The sequence below is a fragment of the Schistocerca americana genome, chromosome 3, assembly GCF_021461395.2.
Source record: "Schistocerca americana isolate TAMUIC-IGC-003095 chromosome 3, iqSchAmer2.1, whole genome shotgun sequence".
In the NCBI taxonomy this organism is placed as follows: Eukaryota; Metazoa; Arthropoda; class Insecta; order Orthoptera; family Acrididae; genus Schistocerca; species Schistocerca americana.
Genome location: NC_060121.1, coordinates 524,756,323 through 524,772,698, shown reverse-complemented (window position 1 = coordinate 524,772,698; position 16,376 = coordinate 524,756,323). Strand labels below are relative to the sequence as shown.

General features: G+C 37.6%; 1 protein-coding gene across 1 annotated transcript in view; it reads right to left on the bottom strand.

Annotated features, from left to right (window-relative positions):
* LOC124607233 (xylose isomerase-like) overlaps positions 1–13,233 on the bottom strand; it is a 39,713-nt gene extending 26,480 nt beyond the window's left edge. The window contains exons 1-4 of the mRNA XM_047139505.1: positions 13,092–13,233; positions 11,008–11,157; positions 581–694; positions 325–490 (exon numbers count right to left, since the gene is read on the bottom strand). Coding sequence (XP_046995461.1) covers positions 325–490; positions 581–694; positions 11,008–11,157; positions 13,092–13,179 — 518 coding nt within the window. The 5' untranslated portion in view covers positions 13,180–13,233. The remainder of the gene's footprint in view (positions 1–324; positions 491–580; positions 695–11,007; positions 11,158–13,091) is intronic.
* Between the last annotated feature and the right edge of the window lie 3,143 nt (positions 13,234–16,376).

The window sequence follows — 16,376 nt, the reverse complement described above, 5'->3', positions numbered from 1 at the left end:
AGAAAAGGTTGTTGGAAATCTGTAGTTCAACATTCCAGACTTAATAGTTTATTCACAAACAAAAGTTTTAAAAGAAATATCAGATTGTATGCCAGAGAGGCAACAAGAAGAAACAACTATTTAGGGATTCATGTGAACTCATCATCCCTAATCATACACCCTTTTCACTTCCACTAATATTTTTTATGTATGGGAAGCTGCATAAAACAAAATAATGACATTCTTATATGCTCTGATTACAATCAATACAGCATATAGGTAAAGAAGCATGTTAACTCATTAAACCTTTGCATGAACTTGGTTTTTTTAATTAAGTGATCTCACCTGCAATTGGTCCTGAGGTCAGCAGCAACCCAAAGTGGTTTTATACCAGTACGCTGTTGTAGATCAAGTATAACTTGAGTGGACTCATCTATGAAATGATGTGTTTCTTCAAGAGTGTCTCCTTCTGGAGCAATATCAGTATCATACAGTGTCCAATATTTAACACCTAAATCAATAAGATTGAGTTATTTACATATAATTCTTTGGTGTAGTATAATAATAACTCCCTCAGTAGAAACAGCAATTCAGACCTTACCAAGTTTGGAATAAAGCTCAAAGGCTGCCTTCAAACGCCGCTTGTAATTTTCTTCTGTATGAGACCCATCATCCCATGATTTACAGAGTGTTGAATTTAAGGGGTAATCTCCACCTATAATGCAAGACTTTGTCAGCATTCACTGTAATAACATTTGAACCAAACACAAAAAATATTCGAATAAAAATTACAGGTCTCCCAAAAGGTCAAGTAGGAAAGTGGCAATTTTTACAACATATCCCATGTAAAATCTTACTGGAATTTGTTCAAGGCATAGTGCTTGTTTACTTTAAGTAGTCTTAATTGTTTTTCAGTCCTGAGTGAGCCCATATCAATATCTTACATTTCTGAATATGTGCAATTGCCAAATATTAGTACGGCAGTATCCTGATGTGTATTGTGCATTTTTAAATGCTGAATTTAATATTTCGGTATTCTATATTTTGTCTTTAGTTTCAATATCAAATTGATCAACAAAGGATTAAATGGAACATTTGGATTTGATATCGACTTTACATGTTACCAGAACTTCCACGAATTTTAAGATAGATCCTTCACCAGGATCTTACTGCAAAAATTATTGCAAGTTTCAAGCATGGCCCTTCTTACAGATGCAGTAGTTGCCAATGAGTCTTCTCTATCAGTTTTCCTGCAGTACCTTTTGTAGTTAATGTGTTGTTGTCTCCTGATTTGCAACATTCTCGAAATCAGTCCATTAAACCAAGGTGAGTCCTTGCTGTCCTTACTTAGTTTAGTTGTTATGTATTTATCTAGAACACAGTTTGCAACATTTTTGAGCTGTAATCACAATTATTCTGCTGCTCACCACATACAGGAGGTGTTTAGTAGCAGACACCCACATTGGAAAAAGATTGATAGCTGTTAAGAGCCCGAATTAAGCCATTTATCGGAAACAGTTCAAACACACTAACCCACACATGTACAACTTGTACACCAAGGCCACAGTCATTCTGGCCGCAAAGGTAATCTTTTTTTTTTTTTTTTTTTCATTTTACCAATCTGTCTCTCAATGTCTCCTCTATGTGGTGAGTAGCAGTCTATCCATTTCATTCAATAAAACACAAGTGGTGCACTAGCTTCCTCGATGACCTTTCTACCTTTAGTGACTATGCTCGTGTAATAGCATCATCTATATCTCTGATTTGTGACACTCTAGAAAATATCAAGTTTGTCTGTAGCAATGTTGCATCCTGCGGTCAGCAAGAAAGAACTAACAGTCAATCTGAACACACTTTATTATAATTAAAGAAAAATGCCTTCTTGGCATACACTAAGTTTTGAACACAAGAACAACCAGAAAATCCCACAACTCTTGCAGCGGCAAACCAAATAAGGAAAAAAGACAATGGAAGAAAATACTGACCAAAATCTACTTTACAAAATACAACATGCTACTACAATGCTATGGTGAGTGAATAGAATGCTAGAGCCAGCATAAGTACTGGCCAGAGCTGTTCCTAGCAGTTGATAAACACTGCCGGTCTGATGGTCTATGCATACTTATAAAGCCAGGTCTGCAGAGTGTTACACGAGTCATACGAGTTCTGATTGATGGAACACTGTCACATGGTGTTTGGCGAAGTAGTTCCGTGTTTATTTGCAAAGTCTGTTATTGTTTCTGTCTTTCTGCCTGCTGGTTATGTTTCTCTCTGTGCTCCTGAAAGGGGTTTGGCAACCCATCTTACGTGTCAGCTGTGTTGGCCTTCTAACTAATAAGAGGCCGCTACAACAAGGAAAGTCTAAAATATTTCTTTTGCATGGTGGTTGTCAAACTAGTTCTTCTAGGCATTTGTCTGCAATCTATTCACTTATACTTCACAAGACTGCTTGTTCATACCAGTGATAACATGTAACTTTTCCAGCTAACACTCTTGTATTCCCTGCTAATGGTGACACAGGCTCAGACTCCAATATTGATACAGATACCACATTATCACTGACCTATGTCACAGTCCATGCTAGGCTGCACTCACAAGAAAATGCAGCCCATACCAGGGGATGCTCACAGTATGTTCAGTGGAGTTCTCAGTTATGGCACATGGACTATATTTATGGACCCACATAGACCATACCAGGCATTTCATATTGTCTAGCAGTACTGATTGCGAAGAGCCGCTAAACTTAGATTCTACCATATTGGTACATGGAAAGAGTTTGTTCATTCTGTATGATGACTTGGCTGTGGAGTCCTGAACTTTCAAGTTAAAATTTCTGGAGATCATCAACATACCGTAGTAAAATTTCTGGCTCTGGCCTTGCTGTACTGGACTTTGATTTGGTAAAAACAGGTTAAGATCTATTTTACTCATTGTATTTTGTTTTAGCTGTGAATAACTCAGAATATAAATCAAGTCTGTGTTAAATACTTCAGATACTTGGCACATTAAAGTCTCTACATTGTGCTACAATATGATGGTATTATTGAGTTTATGCTTCCTTTTGGTGACCCCTCTATCAATGTATCTTACTTTTACGGATGGTAGAAAATGTCAGATTATTAATCTAAATCGATCAACCATTGTTATGCTTGTCAGTACTCAGTCATACTCATTCTGGACCTTGCTAGACCCAATTTTTCTTCTTGTAACTATAAGAACTTGTGTCAAGATACTTAACTTCAAATCCTGCAGTCTAATCTACACTCCTGGAAATGGAAAAAAGAACACATTGACACCGGTGTGTCAGACCCACGATACTTGCTCCGGACACTGCGAGAGGGCTGTACAAGCAATGATCACACGCACGGCACAGCGGACACACCAGGAACCGCGGTGTTGGCCGTCGAATGGCGTTAGCTGCGCAGCATTTGTGTACCGCCACCGTCAGTGTCAGCCAGTTTGCCGTGGCATACGGAGCTCCATCGCAGTCTTTAACACTGGTAGCATGCCGCGACAGCGTGGACGTGAACCGTATGTGCAGTTGACGGACTTTGAGCGAGGGTGTATAGTGGGCATGCGGGAGGCCGGGTGGACGTACCGCCGAATTGCTCAACACGTGGGGCGTGAGGTCTCCACAGTACATCGATGTTGTCGCCAGTGGTCGGCGGAAGGTGCACGTGCCCGTCGACCTAGGACCGGACCGCAGCGATGCACGGATGCACGCCAAGACCGTAGGATCCTACGCAGTGCCGTAGGGGACCGCACCGCCACTTCCCAGCAAATTAGGGACACTGTTGCTCCTGGGGTATCGGCGAGGACCATTCGCAACTGTCTCCATGAAGCTGGGCTACGGTCCCGCACACCGTTAGGCCGTCTTCCGCTCACGCCCCAACATCGTGCAGCCCGCCTCCAGTGGTGTCGCGACAGGCGTGAATGGAGGGACGAATGGAGATGTGTCGTCTTCAGCGATGAGAGTCGCTTCTGCTTTGGTGCCAATGATGGTCGTATGCGTGTTTGGCGCCATGCAGGTGAGCGCCACAATCAGGACTGCGTACGACCGAGGCACACAGGGCCAACACCTGGCATCATGGTGTGGGGAGCGATCTCCTACACTGGCCGTACACCACTGGTGATCGTCGAGGGGACACTGAATAGTGCACGGTACATCCAAACCGTCATCGAATCCATCGTTCTACCATTCCTAGACCGGCAAGGGAACTTGCTGTTCCAACAGGACAATGCACGTCCGCATGTATCCCGTGCCACCCAACATGCTCTAGAAGGTGTAAGTCAACTACCCTGGCCAGCAAGATCTCCGGATCTGTCCCCCATTGAGCATGTTTGGGACTGGATGAAGCGTCGTCTCACGCGGTCTGCACGTCCAGCACGAACGCTGGTCCAACTGAGGCGCCAGGGGGAAATGGCATGGCAAGCCGTTCCACAGGACTACATCCAGCATCTCTACGATTGTCTCCATGGGAGAATAGCAGCCTGCATTGCTGCGAAAGGTGGATATACACTGTACTAGTGCCGACATTGTGCATGCTCTGTTGCCTGTGTCTATGTGCCTGTGGTTCTGTCAGTGTGATCATGTGATGTATCTGACCCCAGGAATGTGTCAATAAAGTTTCCCCTTCCTGGGACAATGAATTCACGGTGTTCTTATTTCAATTTCCAGGAGTGTATCTTTCTGCTACAAATTCCATCTGCTGTCAAAAATTTCCCTACACTCTACTTTGTGTTTCAACCAACTCTTAGTTTCCAATATTTTGGCACGGGAAAGGGGTAGAGAGGGTGGGAGGAATCAACTGCATTTCACATGTACTCTGTTGCCTGAGAGGCTATTTCTAACATACAGTGCACTCTTGACTTACAAGAGGACGTTACGGACTGGCACTCTTCAAATGCCTTTATACTTACAGGATTTGAAGTTAAGTATCTTGACACAAGTTCCCAACATCAATACATGATTTCAGAGTGCTGTTAAGTATAAAACATTTGCAGCTTATTAACACATTTGTTGGTTGCCGAGTGCTTAGTGTAAAAGCTTGTAGGTTTATCTACATCTACATCTACATCTACGTCTACATCCATACTCCACAAACCACCTGACGGTGTGTGGTGGGGGGTACTTTGAGTACCTCTATCAGTTCTCTCTTCTATTCCAGTCTCGTATTGTTCATGGAAAGAAAGATTGTGAAGTCGGTATTTCAAATCTTGACTGTGACAATACTTTTTTACTTTTATTAAAAAACTTATATTTGTTAACAAACAGAATTGTTAATTAACAAGTACTGAATCATAATTCTTCAGTAATTACTAATCACAGTAAAATGGCAGTATTCACAATCAATTGAAACTTGGTGCATAAATGCAAAAAGTCATACATAAAATCAAATAATTTTTATGTCTAGAAACTGAACTGCATTACTGATGAATGTATTTTTTTTACATGTAACAGTAAGGCATTTTGCATATCTGTATCAAATATTAATTTACAATTTTTGCACGAGCAGCAGTTTAAAAAATTTTTTGTCAAATATATTACAATAAATTCATTTTGCAAATTTCAAACTGATGATGCTTTTTTAGAATATAAATGAGCTAACTCTATCAGCAGACCAATATTTGTCATCAGGAATTATGACATCCTCACACACATTTATGCCATGTAGTTTCATTTTGGGACCAAGTTAGTTTAAGCAGTCAATACTCCAATACAAAATGTGCTCTATCCAAAGGAACAATCCTGGCATTTGTCTGGAGTGACTGAGGGAAATAATGGAAAACCTAATTATGGATGGCTAGATGAAGATCTGAACCATCATCCTCCTGAATGAAGTCCAGTGTGCTAACCACTGCACCTTCTTGCTCAGTGTTAATAGTAGTAGCAATAATATTAGTTGTTTGCTTTTTTTTTATCTTTTGTCTGAAAATTATTTTGATGGTGTTCTCTCTCCTACTATATCCTATGCAAACATCTTCATCTGTGTACAGAAATTGCAGTCTACACCGCTTGAAGCTGTTCACTGCAATCAAGCCACTCTCTCTAAATTTGAGATTAGATGCCACTAATTTGAAAACAAGCTCTTGCTTGCTCAGTTTTATTAAATAGCTGCTGTTCATCTTGCAGTGACTGCTTAATATTTTTCTCCTCTATAAATTTAGTCCTATAACAATGATTGTATCCTTTTGCCAGTCATCACAGACATAGCTGAAATTATACAGAATGGAAACTTGATTCCATTGCTGTTATTCAAAGAAAATAATTACCTGTATTTGTAACTGCAGAGGACTTTTTACAATAAATTACTGCTTGCCAAGTAGTTTCACAGTGATCACCATCATATGCCATGCAGCTAAAAGGAATCTAGATAATCAAATAATTTGTAGAAGAAGTTGATAATGAGGTATGATTCCTACAAAAAATTCCACTCTGAATTCTAGATAAGAAGGTGAAGTCTACATGAAAATATTTTTTGTGACTTTCATTGTGGTTGTTCAACTTATAGTTTAGCTCAAAATGTTTTTTTTATCATCAGCTAAAAAACTGATCAAAGAGTGAATATAACGAGAAGTGATCATAAGAATTTCCAGAACCTTAAAGAAACCTCTACAACAGTTTGGGTTATCTACTCTAAGTAATGGCTTATTCAGTACTGTGATAAAAGAAGATGACAGCACCAGACTGATTGTGAAGCTCTCATGACCGGAACTTCCACCTGCGAACAGAACTATCAGAAAACCTAGACATATTATTATAGCAGGCTGGGATGGAAGAAGTAATTTGATTATTAGTTGTATGATAATGGACAAACACATTGGAGGAAGAATAAGAGATGTAAAAATCATAGCAACAGAATCATTGGATAATGATCAAAGGTTCTTTATAGCTGATCTGAAGGAAACAATGACAATCACAACCTGTTCAAAAAGTATGACTAAGATAAAAGAATGGATACTAAAGGAAGCAGAAATGAAGAACATCTATCAGTCTGATAACAGCAAAGTTACCAACAAATGAAACAGGAAGTGCAAATGAAGAGTGGGGAGCATTTAAGACAAGATTAATTAACTGCACTGTACAAGTCTGTGGTAGAACAAATGGTAAAGTAAAACAGAAGGAAACCAACTGGTGGAATGATAGATGAAAGGAAGCTATTAAAAAAATGGAACATAGCAAAGAAAATTAAAGTATGCAGAAACAAAAAGAAACCCATGGAATCAGGTCAGTACATACTGAAGTACTACCCACATTGGACCAGGTATATAGGTAGAACAGACTTAAGGTCAAAAGTTTGTGAAGGAAGAAAAGGAGAGAAGTAGGGAAATATTCACCCAAAGACTGGAGGAGGTCAGCAGTTGAAACAAAAATATGCTACAGGGATTGGTAAAAGGTGGAAGATGAGATAGAGAAGCTATAGTACAAGATGCAGAAAGGATCAGAGAGGAATGAAAAGATACTTCAAAACTTTACTGAATGGCAAGAAAATGATAAAAGAGGAACAGGAAATCAATAATGTACTAGAACCTGAAATGGAACAATTGCCTATTATGTAGGCAGAGATGTAGAATGCCTTGAAGCAGATGAAAGGAGGCAAGTCAGCTGGGCCAGTCGAATTGACAGCAGACTGATAAAGGCTGCAGGCATCCAAGGAATACAATGTTTACATCAAACACTGGGAGTCTTGGGAGGGAAATGAAGATGACTGGAAGAAGGCAATTATAATACCACTGTTAAAGAAAGAAGCTAGGAGAATGTTCTAATTATAGAGGAATCAGCCTGTTATCTTACTGTCTTAAGAAGTTGGAAAAGATTATTCAGAGAAGATTAAGATCATTGCCAGAAAACCAGTTTGAAGGGGAACAACATGGAGTCAGAACAGGCAGAGGAACAACAAACCTCATATTTCCCTAAGACAGTTAAAGGAAAAGGATTGGGAAGGGAGTAAAGATCTCATAATTGTTTTTCTGGTTTTGGAAAAAGCATATGACAGTGTGCCAAGGTGAGCAATCTGGGAGTGTTCAGGAAAACTAATGGTTCCAAACTCCTTAATTAGGAGAGTGCAAATGCTATATGAAGGCTGCAAAAGTTGTGTGCCAGTGGATAATGGCAGGTCATTCAGGACACAGAGATAAGTGATATAGGGTAGTGTTCTTCCCCTGTTACTTTTTATTGCATTTATGGATGTGATTGTAAAAGAAATCAAGGTGATAGGAAATGGTGATATCAGAGTCTTAGTCTTTGGTGATGTAGCTGTTTTTGGGGAAATGGAACTAGAGGTACAGAGAAGATTGGATGAATGAAACTCCAAGTTTAATGAGTACCGCTTGACAGTAAGCAAGAGCAAACCTGTAGCAATGATGATGATCAGTACATCTGCCCAGAGCAGCCTGATGCTAGATGAAGAGAAAATTGAATGTGTGGAAGCTTTCAATTACCAGGAAAGTACAATATCAAGGAATGTAACTACCAGACCATATGTGTACAACAGAGTAACAAAGGAATCTATTTTTTTTTATGAGATGCAGAACCTTGTGTGAGACAAGGGTGTTCCTATGAGAACCAAACAAACTATGTTTAAAACATATGTCCTGCTGATGTTTTCATACAGCTTGGAGTGGTGCATAATCAGAAAGGCAGATACAAGCAAGTTACAAGCATGCAACATGAAGTTTCTGTGGTCAGCCTTGCAGAAGACTAAACAAGATAAATTTAGGAATGAAGACATCAGAGGAGAGGTGCAAGTAGAATCCATCAATGACTGAGTGCTGCATGACTCAACTGGTTTGGACATGTGAAGAGGATGACGCATACAATAGTCTGTAATGAGAAGGGGGTTAGATCTTTATTTTTGATGTTTTTGAAGATGGATGACAACTTGTAATTAGCCATACTAAAGTTCCAATTATGACCCCATTGAAAACCTGTGTAATACTGATTTTTAAATAATTTTCTTGAAAGAAAAACTCCTGGCTACACCAGTTTTCTCTTTCCCCAGGAGCTGGGGGAGGGGGGGATCCCCACACTTGCCCCCAGGTATGGGTGTCTTTAGAATGAATGATAACTGCCTGCCAAAATAATACTTGCATACTTGTATAGAAATGTGCAGGAAAAAAGACCCATAGGACAATCCATAAAAAAATGGCTAGCTCACATTAAGGAAAATTTGTAGACTAGAGGAAAGAACTGGGAAACAATATCAAGACAAGAAGAGTATCAAGATCAGGCAAAATGAAGGCAAATTGTTCTTAAATATCTCACCCGGCTCACTGGAAGGATACAAATATGATGACTATTACAGCAGCAGTTCACTACTTCACTACTTTCTCAGGTGTGATTCACATGTAACTATTGGTAATTAAATCTTCCAGCAGAATTTTCCAAGTGTACAGCATTTTTGTAAAACTGAAACTGTCTTGACATTTTAAAATATTTTGACTCATTTTCACCTTTCTTTTGTAATCTACACAAAGTAAATAAAAAGAGTTGCTATTGTTTATAACACCATAAGCACACACAAGGAACACTTCCAAAAAAAAAAGAAAAAAGAAAAAAAGAAAAAAAAACTGCATTTATTATAAGATGCATAAGAGAAGCTTCAACGTAGTTTAAAGCATTGTGTTAATAACATGGGTGCAAGCATATACTGTGATGGGCTGAGATGTTCCCATTTTGTAGAATATCAGCTAAAATAGGGATTATTTGTTTGGATGACATATATTTGTGAAGGCAGATAATAAGATACAATCTTTTCTTGTGTCTCATCTTACAGGATATGTATTACACTTACAACAATTTAATTACTTGCATGTGACGGAAAATTATCAATGTCTAGAGTAGTGCATATAACCAAAGGTAGGAAAAACTGCAATGAGCTCTGCAGTGTCACCAATTTAGCTGTCTTTGTCAACAACTCTATCACTCCATCATCACACTAGCCACTGTCTCTTAAAAACTGACTGGTAATACTGGGATATGCTTCTTGTAGAGACTAAGATTATGCTTCTTATGCACTCTTGAAAAAGTGATATGCAAACAAGCAAGGTAGGTAGTATTCATATGTAACACTAGGTTTGTTTCCTTAATGTGACCTGCAATAAATATCATTACATAATTGCTGTCACTAAAAAAAGTAACTGTTCAACAGCAGCTATGAAGTGACCATGACACATATGAACAGCAAAATGCCCAATTAGCTGACATGTCACTTTGTAGAATCCGTGTTACTACTAAGCAGATTTCCCTTAACCACCTTTGTCTCAAAGTGTGGGATTGGATTGATTAATACCCTTATAAAGGATTAAAAATTCATTGCAGTAAGTGTATTCAGAATACAGTCAACAAAAATCTATTTCCACCCTTAAAAATGGTTTGGCAAAACTCTGGTAAAATTCATATTATTCTTATCTTCAGAGGATGAGTATGAATAAATAAAGAACTATGGAACAGTGATACCTAGGATATACAGTACCAGTAGTTATGTAGAGGTCAGAATAGTATCCCATATTATGATATGAAAATCGTTAACAATCTCCCATCATCTTCTACAAATTACTCCATTATTTATGTTTAAGTATTGAAGATTCCTGTGTACTACATGTCAAGTAGAAATGCTCAATGTATTAGACTAATATTTTTAGAGAATGTAGAATCAGTTTACTCATGTAGATACTAACAGAATCGTGGAAAGTAAACAGAGAAAGCATTACCTTTTTCACACTAGCAGGTTTCCATTAACCACTTTATGTTAAGTTTGATCCAAGAAAACACAAATAACTAAAAACAGTTAAAAATAATTATTTAGTGATGCAGTTTCTGACAGATGCTTCTCTTAATTAATATATACTCAGTACACATCAATGAAGGTTATCCTTTATCATGAGCTCCTACGTAAAGATCAAATTAATCAATCATACTTTACTGCCATTTATCTGGGTACCCACATTGACAAAGCATGCTGTATATTATTGTATTTGTTGTCACTTGTATGCAAACATCAATACTCTTTTTTAACAGATACTTGCCTGAATGGCAGAATGCATTTCTGAATGAAATACATGGCCGAAGCCAATCTTCCATAGCTCTCCCATGAATTCGCTCAGCGGCATTATAATACTGATATGTAAGTGTATCTTCATATGCAGCATCTGCATGAAACTCTACTCGATTCAACCCTGTAAAATCAAGTGTAATGTGACATGTAGACATCTGATACATGACTAATAAAAGAAAACAACACAACTACACATATAAGTCATCATCTCCAATGAATGAAAATTAGTTAATTGAAGTTATTTATAATGTTAAACCAGATATAACAATACAACATAGGGTTAAGCTAAGCAGGCAAGTAATTGAATTTATGGTTCAAGAACTGTCCAGAGGTACAATCATATCCACCATGTTATACTTTATACGAGAGGACTTCAGTAAGTAAGCTACACATGTTACACCATGCTACGGCCACTGCACAATGAGAGTGCTGCATTGTCAGAAGAGGTTACATGTTTAGGGTTTCCTCCACAGACAATTCTGCTGCAGTATGGATAACAGAAGCATCACAGTGTGGGAATGAAATACCATAGCAACTGGAAACATAATAAAAAGTTGAAGTATGCAGGATAGTACAATTCTTGTGAACAAAATGTCTAAATTGCACATAGATTCACCATGAAATTATTGCAGTATGTGGATCAATTACAATGTCATGTTCATAGTGACAACAATCTGACCGAAGGTACACAGGCATGGGATATGCTGATTGGGAAGGAAGCTATCAGTGTCCATCACAGATGACAAAATCCAGGCAGTTGAGGAACTGATTTGTGACACTCTCAGATTTCCTGACAATGAGGGTGTCCACACAGTGGCTCTCAAATGACTCCATGACAATGGAGTGAGTGTCTATTGTTGAGGAATTGAATGATTGATAGAACATTCTGACCATTGTTTGCAGAGATGATGACAATGCTGAAAAATAGTGTCATGTATCTGTGCCATTTAGAAGTGCAGTGGAGTATTAAATGAAAGTTACTTGGCCTGCCATAAAATGTGTAACTTATTTTTTTAACTTGTAGTTGTTATTTCATTGTTACTATCATCACCTGCATACTGTGTGCTTTCTTACTCACAATTTGAAGAAACTTTACCACTCCTTTAGTATAACTGTGAATATTTAGAATGGAACTGTATTTTTAAGTTTTATTTTTCAGCTTTGTTTCAGTAATTTTGGTTTCAGGCTTAGTATGTGCCCACCCTTCCTCTGTCAATATTACAAAACTAAACAGCTTATGAACATTAAATAAGTGATTCATAGAGTTTGGTGAACCTGTCCATAAAAGACGACGTCTACTGACATACACACACTTGTATATCACATTCTGAAATTACCAGCCTTCAGAGATGTAACTTAAGGAATTATGCTGAAGCACATGGTACAGAGACTGCAATGTTAATTTAAATGATCACATATTACAACAACTGAGAGCAAATATTTGCTTATCACTTTGACTAGACCTACCATGATAACAGCTATTACCCTAATGAAGTCTACAAATAGGTCCAATATGTTTCATTAAACAGCTTCATACATCTAAGAGTAGGTGTTTTTTGTAGTATTTAATTTTCAAGGAAACAAAAATGGCTAATTTTTTCTGACAACTCAAAATATAAAAGAAAAAAGACAATTTGGAAGAATGTTTTTGCTTAAAATGGCATAAATTTCTATGATAAAAACAAGTAATTAATAGGGGCAATTTCTTGGTTTATTTGTTCTACTTTGGTGCTAATAATGAAGCACAAAAATGAAAACAAAATAGCAGTCAGGAACATTTGTCTGACCAATACAACTGAAACCGAATCTAAAAGAGGACGCTTATAGCTATGAAACAGCACATCCACTAAAAAGAGAACATGACTTTCAATTTGCTATCAAACAGTTGATAGATTGTAATAAAATGGTGTGTTATTGTTGAAAAAAGATGAATAATTGCATAATAATATTAAAAAACAAAAAGTTGTTAAGAGAGACAGAGAGAGAGAGAGAGAGAGAGAGAGAGAGAGAGAGAGAGAGAGAGAGGCACACATTAGTTTGAAGAAGGATTCTTACCGGGAAAGTAGTCATTGGCCTCCAAGTTTCGAGCTGTTTCTCGACTGTTGATTGTCTTCTGGCGCTTGTTTGTGCTTTGTGCGTACATTGCTAAGGCTTGCTTCCTACTGAGGAGAGTAGCAGGAGAATGAATGCATAATCTCTCGCCTGGAGGAACCTGAGAAACTTGATCCTAGGTCTCAGGTGTCGAGAGGTATCACCCCATTGTCATGGATATCGTCTTTCTCCACACTCTGTAAACAGTATCAAAAGAGACGTGTTGTACAAAGATAGTTTACTCCAGTATTTTAATGTGATTTTGAGTTCTGTATAACAAGAATAATAAATTAGATTTCAATGGAAGGGGAGAGAGAAAAGGGGGGTGGGGAGTCCCTTAAGTTGTGTTTTCTTTCGACGTAATTAATATGATGCCAATTAAGTACCACTAAATTTTGTCTGCCATATTAGTAAATAAACAAACAAACTGAATTAAATTTACCTTCTCTGTGTATTCTGGATATTTGGAAATTCACAAGAGCAATAACTAAGTACTTCCACCTTTACTTTGAAATGTGTCTTCAGAATACTAAAATCAAGCACTTTGAATCCAGCTTCTTCCATTAAACATATAAAGCTGCAATGTAAAACAATGGAAAAAGTTACGGAATGGGATCTTCTTGAGACATGATTTCTATGAAATAGAGACAGTAATCTTGACACTGTCAAAAATTCTGCAAAATATAAATGCATACAAATGAGATATACAGTTGTTTAGTGTGCTGACTGCAACAATTTATCTGTGTGACTTGTATATCATTGCTGATGGTAAACATTGCAACCCATTACAGGAAACTAGCATCAGAAATTGTACAAACAATTTTTTAATCAAATGAGCATCATCTTTCTTCTACCATCTGGTAGTATGGATATTCCAAAATTCCTATGAGAGACTTGTGTGAACAGTGGTATCTTGTGAACCACATCATCACTTTTCTCTATCATTATTAATTCACCCTCATTATGTGTCCAACCACACAAAGATTACTCGTAATTATGTCATGTACTTTCACTTGCAATATTATTACTGTTGAATTCCATGCACAAGACTGTTGTTTGCCTTTCTACAACATAGCTTTATTTTACTTATTCATTTCCAATCTAGTTTTCTTGATAATTTTCACAGTCTTATTGAAACATGCTAAAATGGTAATCACAGGTTGCAAAATAAAAATTCATATACTGTACATCACGTTCCTTTATCTTTAAGAGGTGATACCAGTCCTGTTAACGAGTGCCTATGTCACACCTATTCAAGATGATCTGGTGAGTCCAAGGTGTCAAGAAATCACCACTATGCGCACATATGTACTCTTCATAAAATTTGGGATATTTTCTTCATAAAGAAAATGCATTACAGTTTAGAAGGTTACTTAGTGATTGTGGTTGTATCTGTTTTCAACAGAAGCCTCTTCCTCATTTCACGCTTTTTCACAAAATCATCCATGTTGACAGTAGTGTAGCCTGTAATACCTGTTCCTTGCCAGTCTAATTTAAGAAGAATGAAAGATACATACAATGTAAGTGATGTTGGTTTTACAATACAATGAAAAAAATGAATATATAAAATACCTAAATTAAATTTTGTTTAATCAAAATTACTAACTTAATTTTAGATAAGTTTTCAAAAAGCTGCTTAGTTACTGCAGGGAACGTCATGACAGGTGTGGTACTACACCGAAATTATGTTAACTAAGCTTGAAGTGATTGGGGTAATGACCCACCAAATCTACATCTACATCTACATCTGCATTTATACTCCGCAAGCCACACAACGGTGTGTGGTGGAGGGCACTTTACATGCCACTGTCATTACCTCCCTTTCCTGTTACAGTCACGTATGGTTCGCAGGAAGAACGACTGCCGGAAAGCCTCCGTGTGTGCTCGAATCTCTCTAATTTTACATTCATGATCTCTTCGGGAGGTATAAGTAGGCAGAAGCAATATATTCAATACCTCATCCAGAAATGCACCCTCTCGAAGCCTGGACAGCAAGCTACACCGCGATGCAGAGTGCCTCTCTTGCAGAGTCTGCCACTTGAGTTTGCTAAACATCTCCGTAACACTATCACGCTTACCAAATAATACTGTGATGAAACACACCGCTCTTCTTTGGATCTTCTCTATCTTTCTGTCAACCTGGCCTGGTATGGATCCCATACTGATGAGCAATACTCAAGTATAGGTCGAACAAGTGTTTTGTAAGCCACCTCCTTTGTTGATGGACTACATTTTCTAAGAACTCTCCCAATTAATCTCAACCTGGTAACCGCCTTACCAACAATTAATTTTATATGATCATTCCACTTCAAATCATTCTGTATGCATACTCCCAGATATTTTACAGAATTAACTGCTACCAGTGTTTGTTCTGCTATCATATAATCATACAATAAAGGATCCTTCTTTCTATGTATTCGCAATACATTACATTTGTCTATGTCAAGGGTCAGTTGCCACTACCTGCACCAAGTGCCTATCTGCTGCAGATCTTCCTGCATTTTGCTGCAATTTTCTAATGCTGCAACTTCTCTGTATACTACAGCATCATCCGCGAAAAGCCGCATACAGATGTAATGTGCTTTATGGATAGACTTAGTAGGGTAGCTGGCCAGACTGGTCCCAATGATCTTGCTATATTTTACACAGACACAAATTTAAATAGTATAGTAGACTGGAAGCTCACATAACCTTCTAAAAATAGTAAACTCAGACACTAGTGTAATGGACACATGCTCCACTGGAATAGATTATGCTACAATCAGCTGAAATGTTATAGATAAGATAAATTAGTATGTTAGATTTTCTTTATTGTTACCAATTTTGTCAGGTGATAAGAATAAATTTCAACTATGCCAAAAAATACCAAAGGTTGTTCTGAAGAAGTAAACTTTCAATAGACCAAATTATAATGCCTTTAAATGCAAACCAGCAGAGAAGAATTGAGTTTGAGGATCTGACAACAAATGGAATAAGTTCTGTTCATGGCCCTGTCAGAGTAATCCAAAAGGTAGTTAAACACTGCCAAAGTGGAAATAATCCCAGACTGAAACTGCCACCAAATCAGATGAGGCTCGTTTAGAGTACACATTATCTAAACCTGCTTTATAAAGCTGCTGTTCTACAAATTTTAAGGAAAAATACAACTAGGCAAAGAAAACTTCTAAAATTTAAATTGTTAATCTTTGAAGCAGACTAACAACATAAATAAAGTATCTTGGGAGGTCTCAAGATAATGATCATGGAATC